Source organism: Drosophila albomicans, chromosome 2L (assembly GCF_009650485.2).
Source record: "Drosophila albomicans strain 15112-1751.03 chromosome 2L, ASM965048v2, whole genome shotgun sequence".
NCBI lineage: Eukaryota > Metazoa > Arthropoda > Insecta > Diptera > Drosophilidae > Drosophila > Drosophila albomicans.
The window spans coordinates 24,065,129-24,079,929 of NC_047628.2; the positions used below are offsets into that span (position 1 = coordinate 24,065,129).

The 14,801-nt window shown below is 37.7% G+C and overlaps 1 protein-coding gene across 7 annotated transcripts in view; it reads left to right on the top strand.

Annotated features, from left to right (window-relative positions):
- LOC117566212 (fasciclin-3) overlaps window positions 1–14,120 on the top strand; it is a 90,587-nt gene extending 76,467 nt beyond the window's left edge. The window contains exons 2-7 of one of the 7 annotated variants that reach the window (XM_034245751.2): window positions 3,250–3,567; window positions 3,633–3,977; window positions 5,076–5,510; window positions 8,124–8,154; window positions 12,190–12,568; window positions 13,213–14,120. In XM_034245751.2, the coding sequence (XP_034101642.1) occupies window positions 3,250–3,567; window positions 3,633–3,977; window positions 5,076–5,510; window positions 8,124–8,154; window positions 12,190–12,568; window positions 13,213–13,443 (1,739 nt within the window). In that variant the 3' untranslated portion in view covers window positions 13,444–14,120. Of the gene's footprint in view, window positions 1–3,249; window positions 3,568–3,632; window positions 3,978–5,075; window positions 5,511–6,911; window positions 7,927–8,123; window positions 8,155–9,447; window positions 10,087–12,189; window positions 12,569–12,975; window positions 13,063–13,212 lie in introns of those variants that run through there. The other 6 variants (XM_034245752.2, XM_034245753.2, XM_034245750.2 and 3 more) reach the window with 6 other exon arrangements.
- The last annotated feature ends 681 nt before the right edge of the window (window positions 14,121–14,801 follow it).

The window sequence follows — 14,801 nt, forward strand, 5'->3', positions numbered from 1 at the left end:
TATTGAGAATATATATTTTAGTATATACTAAAAATACTTAATACTAAAAGAAGACAAAATACTAAGATAAATACTATTCAAATGCAGTTGATTCAAAAATAGTTGAGAATATGTGATCTTTAAAAGGTTGTAAGAGCTAAATTTATACAAAATACTGAAATAAATACTAAATACATTAGAAAACAATTAAAGAGCTAAATAAATACGAAATACTACTATAAATACTAAATACATGCAATAGATAACAGCTTAATCAGCAATTGATTATAATTCTCTATTTTATTGCTAAGAAGATTTGAAATCTCCCCCAGATTCTACTCTATTCCCATCTCTTCTGTAATAAATTCAACGATTTGAATGCAATGTCTGCTTACTAAGTTCGTTCGCATTCATCTAAATGATTCATTCATTCCATGCCATTCCATTCATGCCTTAAGTTTCAACACTTTTTTTTTCGCCACATCTCAATCAAGCGTGTGTTACTGTGCGATAAAAATCTAGGCGAAAATCCAAGCGAAAAATTGTTGATGTGGCAGCCCCGCGGGGAGTGGGAAATCAAATACTTGAACGTAATATTTAAGGGAAAATCACGTTTCACATAAAAGACGCTAACGTGGCCAAAGTCAAATGGAAACAATAGCCACAAAAAAAAAAAAAAATACTACACAAGGAGTAAGCTAGAAGGAAAGAGGGGCCCAGAGCAAAAGGGGGCGTGCCACTTGCTGCTGAATTGCCCGGCAATGGGCAAGCAAGTTGATTTTATTGCGCTTTAAATTAAATACTATATATGTGGTACAATTTATATTGTAGAAGGAAAGTGAAGTGAAATGATTTTGTGGCGGTTGCCACACACACACACACACATAGTCTCACACTCTTGTCTTCCGCTAGCCTTAAAAAAAGAGAGAGGGAAAAAAGAGTGTAGAGTGGAGGAAGGAAAACGTTGCACAGAACACAGAAGCTGAGGCATGACCACTGAACTGGACATTGTCCGTCCGAACACTCGGAATCACAGTCGCCGTTGGGTCTGCTCGACTCGACTCTGTTTGACTCGACGAAGTTGAAAACTGCAGACATGGCATCAAATAAAACACAGAACAGCGACGACGACGACGACGGCGACGTTCCACAGCGAAATTCCGCTTGCAAAAAGCTAAATAAATAAATATCACGATGCGAAACGCGTCCAGGGAATGCGATACGTTGACGCAAAAGTAGACGACGTCGCCGGAGTTTGGGGAAGCAACTGCTGTCCTGGCATGCTGAAAATAAAAAATAGATTCACTTGTGAATTGTATGCGAGAGGCAGGGAGAGAAGCACCCGAGCAGAAAAGGGGAAACGTAGCATACGACTCGACTCGACTCGTCGCAAGCTTCATATAATCTAAATTTCTATACATTTGTTGCCATTGTCGACGTCATCATCAAGCATCATCAGCGTCATCATCTCTGTTTTCATAGTGGTTGTGACAATGTGCAGCATATGTGTGTGTGTGTGTGTGTGTGTGTGTGTGTGTGTATGTGTGGGAGCTAACATTTTCTAGTGAAAATGCCAACGCTTAAAATTTAAGCGGAAACTGTGTTCGCCAGTAAAACAAAAGCGTAATATAAATTCAGCAGTTTTGGTTTATTCACCGATCTCAAACTAAGGTGTGAAAAACTCGCTCACAACTCAATAGTCAATGGTCGAAATGGTTAGACAGCTTGTTTTTGGGGCAAGGAGGTTTTGAATTACAGCTGGAGTGCAGCTGGCCAACTGGTTGACCCGCTTTAAAGCCAAACAAATGCAAATATCAAAGACGAGCCAATGAATTGGCAGGCATCAAGCATTGTTGTTATTACTGCTGCTGATGTTGCTGTTTCCTGTCTCTCCGTCTATCTGTCTGTCTGTCCGTCCGCTTCAATGTGAGTGCAAGAGTGCGGCTGACCAAACAAAAATCTTGGCAGCTCGGCACGTCAAGCAGTCAGTCGAAAAAGCCAAAAAGCGCAACGAAAACGAAAACGAAATGAAATGAAATCAAATCAATGCATGACCAGCTGCACTTGGCCAGGCCTACCTCACATGCATCGCCTCCCCCGTCCCCCCTCCTGCTCCGGCAATCAGTCGACGTCGCCCAGCAATCTCTCAACGCACAGAGCAGCTGCAACAGCAGCCAGCTATGGCTACGGATACGTCTCTATGAATCCGTCTCATGTTTATGGCACATTTTGCAATTTTGCGGCTTTCATTTACAAAATTAGTTAGATTGCTGCTGATGTTGTGCACTGTGCACAAAGAGAAGGGGGAAACAATGGCAGGCAAGGGTTTTGCATTGGAAATATTTTTGGGGGGTGGGGGAACAGGCAATTGCCAAAGTGTTTTGCAGGCTGTGAAAACCGAAGCCCGATGCGGAAAACAAATGGCATATCAATCGATCAACACAACCGAAATTATTATGGCTAAGTGAGGGCTGGAAAACAAAAACCAACAGCTAAATATAAAAGGCAACAGTTGGCCAAATGCTTTTGGAAAGGCAACAAAAATGAAAAGAAAAGTGAAACTCTTCCATTCAAAAGAAAAAAAAAAAAGGAAATGAGTGAATGATGTGCTTTCGGCAAGTGACAAAATTTGTCATAAAGTTGATGAAACTTGGCAAATAAATCGATTTCAGCAGTGTAGAAAAAAAATATTGCTGAATAACTTTTAAGGAAGGAGACATAAATATAATAACGTAAATGAAGAGACAGAAAAATCGAAGACTACAGTCGAGTTCAAAAGTATTATAAAAAGAAAAATTTATAAATGCAGCTGAGTTCGATTGAAATAAAAAGTTCAGAATAGCAAAGAGTAGGAAGCATTTAAGCAAAGGTTTTACCTCTGCCAAATAATTTTAAAAATAACTCATTTCAAGTCGAGAGATATTTAAGAACAAACCATAAGCAAAAGCAAAGTTATAGCAGATGCCATTGTGAGAAAAGTTTTAATTTTCATTGCGACCAAAGCAAAGCAGAAGTCGAAAATAGTTTACAACTGCAGAGCAGAGTAATTGAAACTTAATGAGAAATGGCAGCCACAAACAAGAAGATGCAAATGCAGATACAAAACGCAAACATAAAATGTGACAATCACTTTGTTGGTTGTCATGACAAGTTAACATTTTCCACTTACCACTTACAAGATACAAGATACTTTATACTCGTATGTTGCACAACACAAACCAACCACATATTAATCTCACATATATCTTTTTGGTTCGCTTTATCTTACAGATGCGCTCAGCTATGGCCAGGTGAACGTCGAGCCAAATACAGCGCTGCTCAACGAGGGCGATCGCACCGAGCTCCTCTGTCGCTACGGTCGTGCCATCAACTATTGCCGCATCGAGATACCCGGCGAACAGAAGGTTTTGAATTTGTCGCCCGTCTGGAGCAAGACACCAGGATTTACGTACTATGGAGCCGGTCTGAATGCGGGTCAATGCGGTGTCAGCATTGAGCATGTCAAGGCCAGCAATAATGGCCAAGTCAAATGCAGTCTTGGCGTTGAGGGCGAGGAACTCTCAGGCACCATTGATTTAGTCGTTGCATGTAAGTATTGAAGAATTCGAGACTGAAATTAGTTGCATATTAATTTGCATTTTGCAATTTCTCAGTGCGTCCCAAGCAGCCAATGATTGAGCTGATCACCAAGCCGAATCGCGATGGTTACTTCTCCGAGAACACCGAGTTCCATGCTCGTTGCATTGTTCGCGATGGTCGTCCGCCAGCAAACATCTCGTGGTACATTGACAACATGCCCGCCAACAAGAACACCAACCAACTTCAGATTCTCTCCACGCCCACCCACGACAATGTCGAGTTGTCCACCTCCGTGCAGGAAATCAAATGGCACTTGGCCCCCGAGGACAGCAACCGCAAGCTCGTCTGCCGCTCCCATCATCAGACCGATCGCGAAAGTGTGCCCGCCCAGGAAGCTGCCTACATCATAATGGTGCGATGTAAGTATCCTTGAATTCTAATCTGCTACTTTAAACAAAGAGAGAAAATTAGTCTTGCAAAAGTAATTAACATAGAATTCAATAATGATATAGCAATCCAATCAATTTAGGTAAAGATTAGTGAGTAGTAGAATAAAAAACAAACAGCTCGAATTATATACAATATATATACAATATATATATAGTATAGATTTTAAATGACAATTTTGTGGAATCATTTTCAAATCACTAAATCCGACTGCATGACTAAAATTTATAAATTTACACAATTCCCTCAATTATTATTGTCATAAGTTTCGCAATCATATTTTAAATTTTAAAGTCTTGAATACATTTATCAATTTAGAAATTATCTATTTTAAACAAAATAATGCAATTCATATCACTTAAATTACACATATGTATATATTTAAAATAATAAGTAAATATCATAAAAATCATTCAATAATGGGAATAATATATATATATATAATTGGGAACTAATTTTATCATTGTCGTAAAAAATTTGCTTAATGCCATAATCGCAAATTATTATTATGCAAAAATTCATCGGGAGAATAATTTAAATTAGTCTTAGAAGCTACAAAATTTCATATCGAAAAATCATGCGAATGAAATCTACAAAGCATTATAGCCTTCTTTACTACATTTATAGCACCATATATTGAAAAAATTCCGCGTGCGACACTATCTAAATTAAAAAGAAACCTATAACAAACATTTTGTAATAATGAGTAAAGATGAACATAAATATAGCTCTTTATTATCACATTAATTGGAGTCAAAAATAATTTTGGAATTATTGTTCTATATAATAAGTGATTTATTTTATAGTAAAACAAACAAAAGTTCCTAAAATCAATCTGGCCTCTAAGTAAAGTGCTAGTCGAAAGCTTTGAGAATAAACTTTACTTATTTTTAAAATTATTTCATTCTATGTTTATTTTACTATAAATAGTGTCGCATTACCCATATATAATACGTATTTACATTGGGATCAATAATAATAATAATAGAGCCAACGAAACGCTTTAAAGCATTCTCATATTAAATTCCCATATGCATGCTAATATTATTCGCTTGCCACGCTTTTTCCAGATGCCCCCGTCAGTCAGCCCGAGGCGTCCGTTTATGGATTGTACTTGGAGCACACTGCCATCGTGAACATTACGATCCGGGCAAGTCCGCCACCGACCATTGAATGGAACGTCGCCGGCGTTGTCATCCCACAGGGCCGCACCGAGGGACGCTATTCGGCATACGACCCACAGTATCTGGGCAACGATCTGTACAATGTGACACTGGCGATTGGCGGTCTAACTCTCGAGGATACGACCAAGGTGTACCAGCTGCGTGCGAGCAACGAAATCGGCATCGCTGATTATTCGGTGCGCATCAGTTCGTCGAGCAAGCCTCCGAGCAGCAGTTTAGATGTGGCTGCCATCGTTGGCATCGTTGTGGCCATCGCCGTGCTGCTGCTGATTGTGCTCCTTGTGCTGTTTGCGCGTGCCACCGGCAGATGGTGTTTTGGAGGTAAGTCACAGTGTTTTTCAAAGTCTACTCGCTATTGTTTTGCTTCAATTCTATTCGTTCGCTTTTTCGTGGGTTGCCCATCATAATGTCATCATCATGTCCTCATTATCACAGTCACATTTGCCCGTCATCAGCTATGCTAACAATAATTTCAAGCCCGCTCTCCACGCTCTCCACTCTACACCTCACTGCACTCACCCATCACCACCCAACATCATCAGCTATCAACCATTAGACACCATGCTCATCACATTGCCAACATTTGCCACATGCTGCAATGTCTGCAAATCAAACACATGATGGCAAAGCGGGGGCATCAAACCCCATTTGCATGGGCGTCGCCTGCGGTGGAGGGAGGGAGGTAGGGAGGGAGGGAGGCAGCATGGTCGCGGCATTGAAAGCCACCAACCGAGCTGGCAGCAGCCACAGCTCGTTGTTAACTTTCGACTCATTGTGCGGCTTTTAAATTTTAATTAGCGGCAAGTGGCAAGTTGCAAGTTGGAAGTGGCAGCGGCACCAACTCGCGCAGCCTTAAAAACTCTTCTAATTAAACATTTTTACTTCACTTTTCGATGCCTTTCCATTACATTTTTTTTTTGCTGTTTTTTGTTCTACTCACACTCACACTCGATTAATTTGCCTGAAGGAATCCTAGACAAGGATTTTTCCGGGGGAGGAATTTGTCTAGGTGTCTTCTTGTTGATTTTTCATCGCCAATTTGCCAGCATAATTATTAATTTAAATTTGATGCCAAGATAAACATTTCCAAGAAAATCTGTAACGAAATATGCCACAAGTTGTTTGGCTCTTTGAAATGAGCTGGAAAAATGTAAAACGCGAAAATGTGTAAGTCAAAATTAAATAGTGAAGTGAAAAATGAAATATTTCCATATAAACAAAATACAGAAACTAAATTTGTAAACCATTTGCATTAAATAATATTAATTATTATAAATAAATCAATAAACAAAATTGTCACAAAAATTCTATATGTAATTGAAAAGAAGTGCAAAAACAAAAAACTCTACCTTTAAAGTGTCTACAAATGACAACAACAAGAAGAGCTAACATAAAAGACGTCGTACGATTAATTATTAATTATATTTTTAATATTGTTGTTTTAATTTTTCAATTGTTATCTAACCGAAATTGAGTCTTTTTTTTTTTGGTTTTTGCTTTTCTATGTTTCTCTCGACAAAATTTTCTCTCTTTGTTTTCATTTTGTTTATTGGACTCTTAGCTATGATTTCTTTTGGGTAAATGGACAAACTAACCACAATAAACAAACAAATAAACAAACACGTATTACGATTAAAAACTGGTCCGATATGGTTGTGTTTTAAGGCAGCCGGAACTCGCTCGTCGCTAAATGTTAGTTCTTGTTGTTGTTGCTCTTTACAGGCGCCACCCTCAATACAGATCTCGGTCCCGATTCTGAGGCTCAAATCCATCCCGAAACGCACGAAGAACTCGATGGCCAAGACAATGCCGACGAGCATATCGATACAACGCCACAGTCCGAAGAGGTCACGCCCCCAGTAACTGATAAATTGGAGGCCCAAAAGAAGGCCGATCTGAAGAAGTCGGCGGCAGCCACAGCGGCAGCCGTCATTGCTGCCGGAAATGGCCAGCAACATGGCGCCGATGCCCCGAAGCCACCCAACACATCCGTGTAGAGTTCCCAACGATCCTTTGCTTTAAGCAGATGATCATCCCAAGAGAAAACAAATTGAAAATCGCTCTCTAATTCGCTCAGAAATGAGCTTCTCAAAAGGCGCACAAAAACAAAATGAAGAAAAACAAAATAAACGGAATTAAATTAAAGTTGAAGGAGGGATGAGAATATAAATCTATCTATCGTGTAGGCCAAGTAACTTTGTAAGCTCTTTAAGTTTAATCAACGAAAACTCGGAAACTCTGAAACTCGGAATCTCCTGGAATCTCGCAACAGTTCAAAAAGAAAAATCCAGCAATTTTTTATAAATATTTAAATATATTTTTTTTAATATTATTCACAAATTCAAATATGTTGTATAATAATTTCTCACACACAATTTTTTGCATCGCAATTAATCAACGTATTAAGTTAAGCTAAAACCTGCCAGCAACTTTTGCATTTTTTTTCGCCTCGAATAATATTTTCTTGCTCAACAAAACAAAATTAGTTTATAGCTAAAACGAAAAACAAATATAGTAATATATTTATAAACCTTGGCTCGAATAATTAGATAAACTAAATATATATCCCACTTATATGCTAAATAGGTCTAAATAATAAACAAAAACAAAGTAAACAAATTGGCTAAAATCAACAAACAAACAAACAACATTCTATTATAATTTTGCACACACTTATTTCAGTTCTATGTAATTTTAGAATTTGTAAAAACAAAAACGAAAACAATTAAGTTACAAATAAATTTTGTTTTTATTTAATAATAAACAAATTGGCTTTCAGTTAACACAGTTGTTGTTGATGATGATGATGATGATGATGATGGTGTCGATGGGCTTTTGATTCACATTTCATAAATTTGCTGTCATAATATTATTCTGCATATTATTAAACTATTTTAAACAAACGTTTTAATATGTTCTTCACTATTTTCACAGGCAAGTCATTGAAGACGCCCACAAATGAAACGTAAGTAGTAAACCGATTTTTTTGTTGCTCCATTTTCGATTCGCAAACAATGTCAAAATAAGTTCAAAGTGCAAACGGGGCCAGGTCATTAAATGAGTCATGCTTTTGGAAAAGTCTAACCCAATGCAACGGTATCAATGTCTGCCTAACTACATACATATAGTACTATATTGCATTATATGCTAGCTAAATACATCATATTTGCTCATTATGCTTCACATTTTCTTTCCAATAATTGCGTAGTTGAATTGTGCGTATTGTCTTGTTGCATGTTTGTGGCTTTTAGCTAATTTCTAAACTATTATTTTACATTATTTTAATTCTAACATTTCTTTAACATGCGCTCGGCGATCAAAAAAAAGTTCAAGCTCATTATCCATTAAATTCATTCGTTCAGCTATCATCATCGCTAGGCATAGTCATATATATATATAGACATATATATTTAGTCAGCTTAAGCACACACATATACACATACACATACACATACTTATTGTACTCGTAGTTTCCACTGGCAAAAACAAGTTGATAGATATTCGTTTCCATTTTGATGGCATGCATTTATTTTCATTTTTATTTTTTGACCATCTTAACGAGATTTAAGTGCAACTTGTCAGTGGAAAATGTCCGGAAAAATAACAACTAAGAGTAAAAACTAAAACTTGTCGCAGCAAATTTGTGTCTCGTCTCATTTTGGTTTCGTGTCGTTTTGTTCTTTGTCTTGTCGCCTCGCCTCGCCCCCACCCCAAAAAATAAAAAGATCGAAATCAAATCAAAATCACTTTGCAAACAAATTTCACGCTGCCATACACTCACCAAACACACATACACCCATACACACACATACACCTCACACTCAAAAATGCTCGCCTTGCCTCGTCCAAAATCGCTCGCCCGTCGTCCTTCCTTCTGTCTCTCTGTCTAAATCTCTCTGTCTCGCTCTCTCTCTCTCTCTCACTATCGTGCCGTAGTGCAAAGAACAACTAAATCTGCAAAACTGCATATACTAAAAAGTCAAGTCGCTGTCCAAAAATACCAAAAAAAAAACACCTCTAAATAAAGTTGGTCATTTCGCAAATGCATCACAAAAACACAAAAACAAGAACCAATTTTCTATTCCATTCTCTCACTCTCTCATACACACACAAATAACTTCTTTTGTGTACTACTCGTATAACATTTCCCACTCACTCCAATCAAAAATACAAAACTGTCAAAATGCAAACAGAAAACTGTCAAAAATGTTGTTTCGCCTCGTTTCCAACCGCTTGCGACCCGCTTCGCTCTTTGCAGCAGCAGCCACCACGACAAACAGCTCGAATCTGGCGAGGCAGCGCATCATGGCCAAAATGTGGCACTGCTGGAGACGCCCAATGGCATCACGCTTCTCGGCTCCAGCAAATTGCGCGAGGCAAATGGCAATAGCAATGGAAATGCAAATGCAAACGCAAATGGTCATAATCATGAGCGTGTGTCGGTTGTGGAACGACGTCCGCCTGCGAATGATGAGGATGATTCATTTGAGTATGCCACAGATCGGGAGAGCAGTGTCTATAATCCAACAACGATGCCAATGCGCAGTGTGCTAATGGGCCAAGCAGCCGGACGCAATTCAGCCCAACAGCAAAGGGAGAGCACGGAATCAACGGAGACGACGGAACACTCTGATTTGCTGCAGCGTGGCAATCAGCTGGGCATTCCAGAGTCGCGTTTCTCACGCTGGCTGCCCAAGGATCAGCGTGAGCTGCTCGAGAAACAGGCAAAGCTACTCTCCGGACGCAGTCAACAGACATCGGCGACGACAGCGAAGCAAACACCGCCAGCTGCACCGCCAAAACCCATTAAAAATCAGCAAACACCAACAACGCCAACGACGCCGAAGCTGCCGCAGGAAACGGAAATATAAATGAGTGTGTATGTGTGTGTGTGTGTGTGCGTGTGTGTCCAATAAAGTGTATACGTGTGTATGTATGTGTGTGTGTGTGTGCCACTTAACAGGCAACCGATTCAATGCGATGAGTTGCATAGCTGCCTGCTATGCAATACTGCAATTCAAACTCAGCCTTAAGCGCCAGCGAAACTCATAACGAGCTTCATTCCAATACACACACACACACACACACACAGACAGGCAGTCATATGTATGTATGTGTGTGTGTGTGCCACTTAACTGGCATCCGATTCAATGCGATGAGTTGCATAGCAGGCAGCTACGAAACTGTAATTTAAACTCGGCGCCAGCGAAACTCATGACAAGCTTCATCCAAACAAACACATACACTCAAACACACACAGACAGACAGTCATATGAACGAAAGGAAAACCTCATCGCGAATTTCCATATATTGCATGAAGTTGAGAATTTTGTTTCGAATACGTTATTTTTTTGTATAGTAATGCATGACAGCTTACCTGGAGTACTCGCCATACGAAAGCTGAATGTTATGTCACCCAAATGCGAACAAAGTCAAAATGAGATGCGCAACAAGTGTCCACAGTACTTTTCATTACTTTTCCTTAAGACCCAAAACATAAAATTATCCTTAATATATGTATGTGTGTGTTCTGTATCCTTTTTGTATTAATTTATAATTTACAATTAACAAAGAAAGAAAGTATTTAAATGGGAAGAAAGAAAAGCGCGTTTAGTTATTAAGTAGTTAGTGACTTTTGCCTTAAGGTTCTCTTCTTTATTTTATACTTTAATTTTATACATCTATATATTTTTAATAAATTAACAAAAGCAACAATAAAAACAAAACGATTAAATGCCGTGAGCGTGTGTAAGTGTGTGTGCTTAAGGGTTCGAGGGCTCAATTCCTAAATCAACTTTAACTAAACAAATATTGTTCTGTTTTTTTTTTTTTGTTAAACACACAATTTCGTTGAAGCAGACACATAACATTAACCCAAAGCTCTACCAGATGCTGCCAGACATTCAAATTGACCAAAAAAAATATGTATTTATAGACTAAAGATAAAGTCTAATAGGGGTATAGAACAATCTATAGTTGTGCCGTGTCTAACAAACAAATTACGTGGCCAACTACAAGCATCAGATAAAAGCGATATCGACTGGGCCTACGCTGCGTATGGAAGGCCAATGACAGCAATGTCAAGCCTAACAAAGGCCAAGGTCAAGTGCAAAGTTTTGCCGAGCTACAAGTGTGGAGAGTGAGTTGAATATCAGAAGGGTTTATGTTCTAATGGCTCCAGCTGAGATGTTGAGATTAAGATGTCAAGGACTTAAAGTTTTGAAAGAAAATCGTTTGAATTGAAAATGATTAGAAAAAGTTTCCAACATGTAATAAATACTGTCGAAATATTGTAATGAATAAATCTTTAAAGAAAAAACTTTAAAATATATAGTACTAAATAAAGTTTATTTGCAATTTTGCAGTTATAATAATAATATATATTTGTCTGCAAGACCTTTCCTTTATCTAGAGTTTATAGTTAGAATTTTTCCTTGCGTGTTTTTTGTATTTCCCTGCCGAGTCGAGTTTCAAGTCCTTTCCAGTTTAATAGTTTCCCTGTTTATTAATTGTGCCAAGTTCTTGGAGAGCAAGTTCGAATTTTTGTTTGAGCTAACACTTTTGGTTTAATGGTGCCACATAACAATTACAATTACGCAATTTCCCGCACAAGTTGAAGCCGCTACTAACCATGATTACCAAGCCAGCAAAACTTTCTAATCCAAGCCAAGTACAACACACACACACACACACACAACACACTGACACAGAGACTTACACACCTTTCCATGTGACACGTAACACAACAGCGACTAACCCGCTTTAATGGCCATCTTGGGGTTGTTGGCCCAAAGGCGCGCTTTCTATTTGTCTGTTCCCTCTATCTATTGTCCCCGGCTGCACGACAACAACAATTATTTTGACACATTTAATAAGTAGCCCAACAACAACAACAACAATAACTACAATAACAACAAGGGCAAGAATAACATGAACTAAGAACAAGAACAAGAACAAAAAAAAAAAGCCATCCCTTAACCACAATTGAAACCAAAAACAGCAGCGACACCGAAAGCGCCGACATAAAAGCGACCTCCACTTCAACGGCAACGGCAACAACGACGGCAACAACAACTGGAGCAGGAGCCGCCCACGACGATGACGCTGAGGATGAGCAACAGAATGGAGGCAATGGAGGGGCGTCGGCGGCGTCAGACGCAGAGCGAGCGAACGGAAAGAAGGCGAAACGATTGCCAGCGTTTGCTGTTGCCATTTTAAAGCGATTCAATGAGAGGGATGCCAACAAACACAGCAGCAAGGACAACAATGCGGAGACAGGCATAAATGAGCAGACGCAGGACAACAATACAACAACAACAACAACAGCAGCAGCCACAGCAGCAGCAACAACAATCGATGGCAATGACAATGAACCAAAGGTATACAACAACTGTCTCAGTCCATAAAACAGCCCACAACTCTCTCTCTCTTTCTTACTGTGTGTACTTGTGTGTGTGCGTGGGAGTACGAATGTATGTGTGCGTGGGCGAATCGTTGTTTTCTACACCATTTAGCTTAGCATACTCTTTAGTAGACGCTGTAAGAGCTTTAATAATTCTTTATAATTTCCTTTTTTGTGCCAAGCATAATCACACAAATATTTTGTCGTTCTCTTTATGCTCTCTCTTCTTCTTCTTCGTCTTATGCTTACACAACAAAATACAACAACAACAACAACAACATAATAAATATTCTTTTGATTTTTGTCGTGTTGGTTACGCATGCAAAATTTTGTGTAATTTGTATATATCTACTACATATATATATAACTGTATCGATATAAAAGGCTTTAGTTTGGCAGAGCACCTCACCCGTGTGGACTTTTAAGTAAATCGATAAACGATAACGATATGCGATATGCGATATACGATATACGTAGAACAGTAAAAAAGGAAAAGGTACCACAATTGCCCTTTTTAAACACCTCAAATAATTTAAATAATGACCATTTGATTTTCTTTTCTTTTATATTAAATGAAAATGTATTGCAATGAAATTAAACAAAATGTCTTTCGCTCCACAGCAAGACAAACAACTCGTCTATGCTGAACTTGTACTAAAGCCCGCCCAAGACAAGACATCAGCAGCCAGTGCAACAACAGCAACCACAACAACAACAGCAGCAACCACACCACCAGCAGCGGCAGCAACAACAAATGGGGCAGCAACAACATCACCTGTGGACGGAGCTGGAAAACATGCAACAGAATATGCCGAAATAGTTTATGTGCAAAAGGGGGAAGGCAAGAAATGAGATGCACTTTTGAATGCCCAATGAGGCTGTACAACAACAACAACAACAACAAAATTATGCAGCACCAGCAACCACCACCAGCAAAACAACAACATTTAAGTAAATACGTTGCGAGCTACAACAACAAAAATGAAAATGAAAACACGAAACCCAATGCATAAATACAACACATTAAATAATAATGATATTTAAATATACGAGTACATATATAAAATTAAAATGCGAACATGAAAAAGTCTTACGTGGTTTTTCAAAAAAACTCCATGAGTGTGTGTACTAAAAATCTTAAATCTAATTAAATGTAAAGTTATAAATGTCAGCAAAAAGTAAACATAAATATGAAGAAGAACAGAAACCCAACAAAAAAAAAACCCCAATAAATGTGTTATACATTTTTCCACATAAATTATTCATAAAACATTAAATCAAAACTAAAAAAAAACGACAAAAAAAAATAGCGCACAGAAGTTGTCACACAAAACGCAGCCCACACATCTAAATAAAATTTACACAAATAAAATAAATCAACTTATAATAAATAAATACGAGAATGCAAAACAAAAATATTATAAATTAAATTTACATAGGCAAAAACAAAACTGAAATACAAAACACAAAAAAAAAAACAGAAAAAACGAAAAAAAAAATATTTGAAAAATCTCAATTATTTACATAAATGTCTCGCAAATAAGCTAAATGTAATTTAAGCCAAGAAAATATGCAAAAACCCGAAAACAAGAAAACGTTTAGATCAATCCTAAATTATTGCTAAAAACAATTTTGTATACAACAAAAATGAAATGTTCTTTTAAGCCTTTTTGATACAACAAACAATTTGAACAGCCAGAGCAAAGCATTTAAAAACTACCACACAAAAAAATAAGAAAAGAATCTTTAACAAACTCGCAAGACTCAACTTCACGACAATTAAGCAACCAGTATTGGAGTCAACTTGAAATGGATTTCGGAAACGCATCTGATGGAAAGAATCTCAAAATAAAGCAACGGCAAATCAAATTGTAAACAAAAGTATTTTATGCTAATTTTTATTTTGTTTTATATTATTCAACTATCTCCATCCATTTGTCTCATAGTATTTCTTTTTTGAATATTATTTGCGTGTGCTCTACAAACTCGTAACTGGCATATTATGATTATTTACATAAATTATTAATATTACTATAAAGATTACAATGATAATTACGGCTAATTTAAGCGCATAACTAATTATATATATACTTTGATTATTGATTTTGTATCTGTAAGTTATCATTTGTATAAAGTTAAGATGAACAACTTTTTTGAATAAAATTCTTTACCGTAAACAACAGTCTTTCTCTTAACGAAACTTGTAAGGG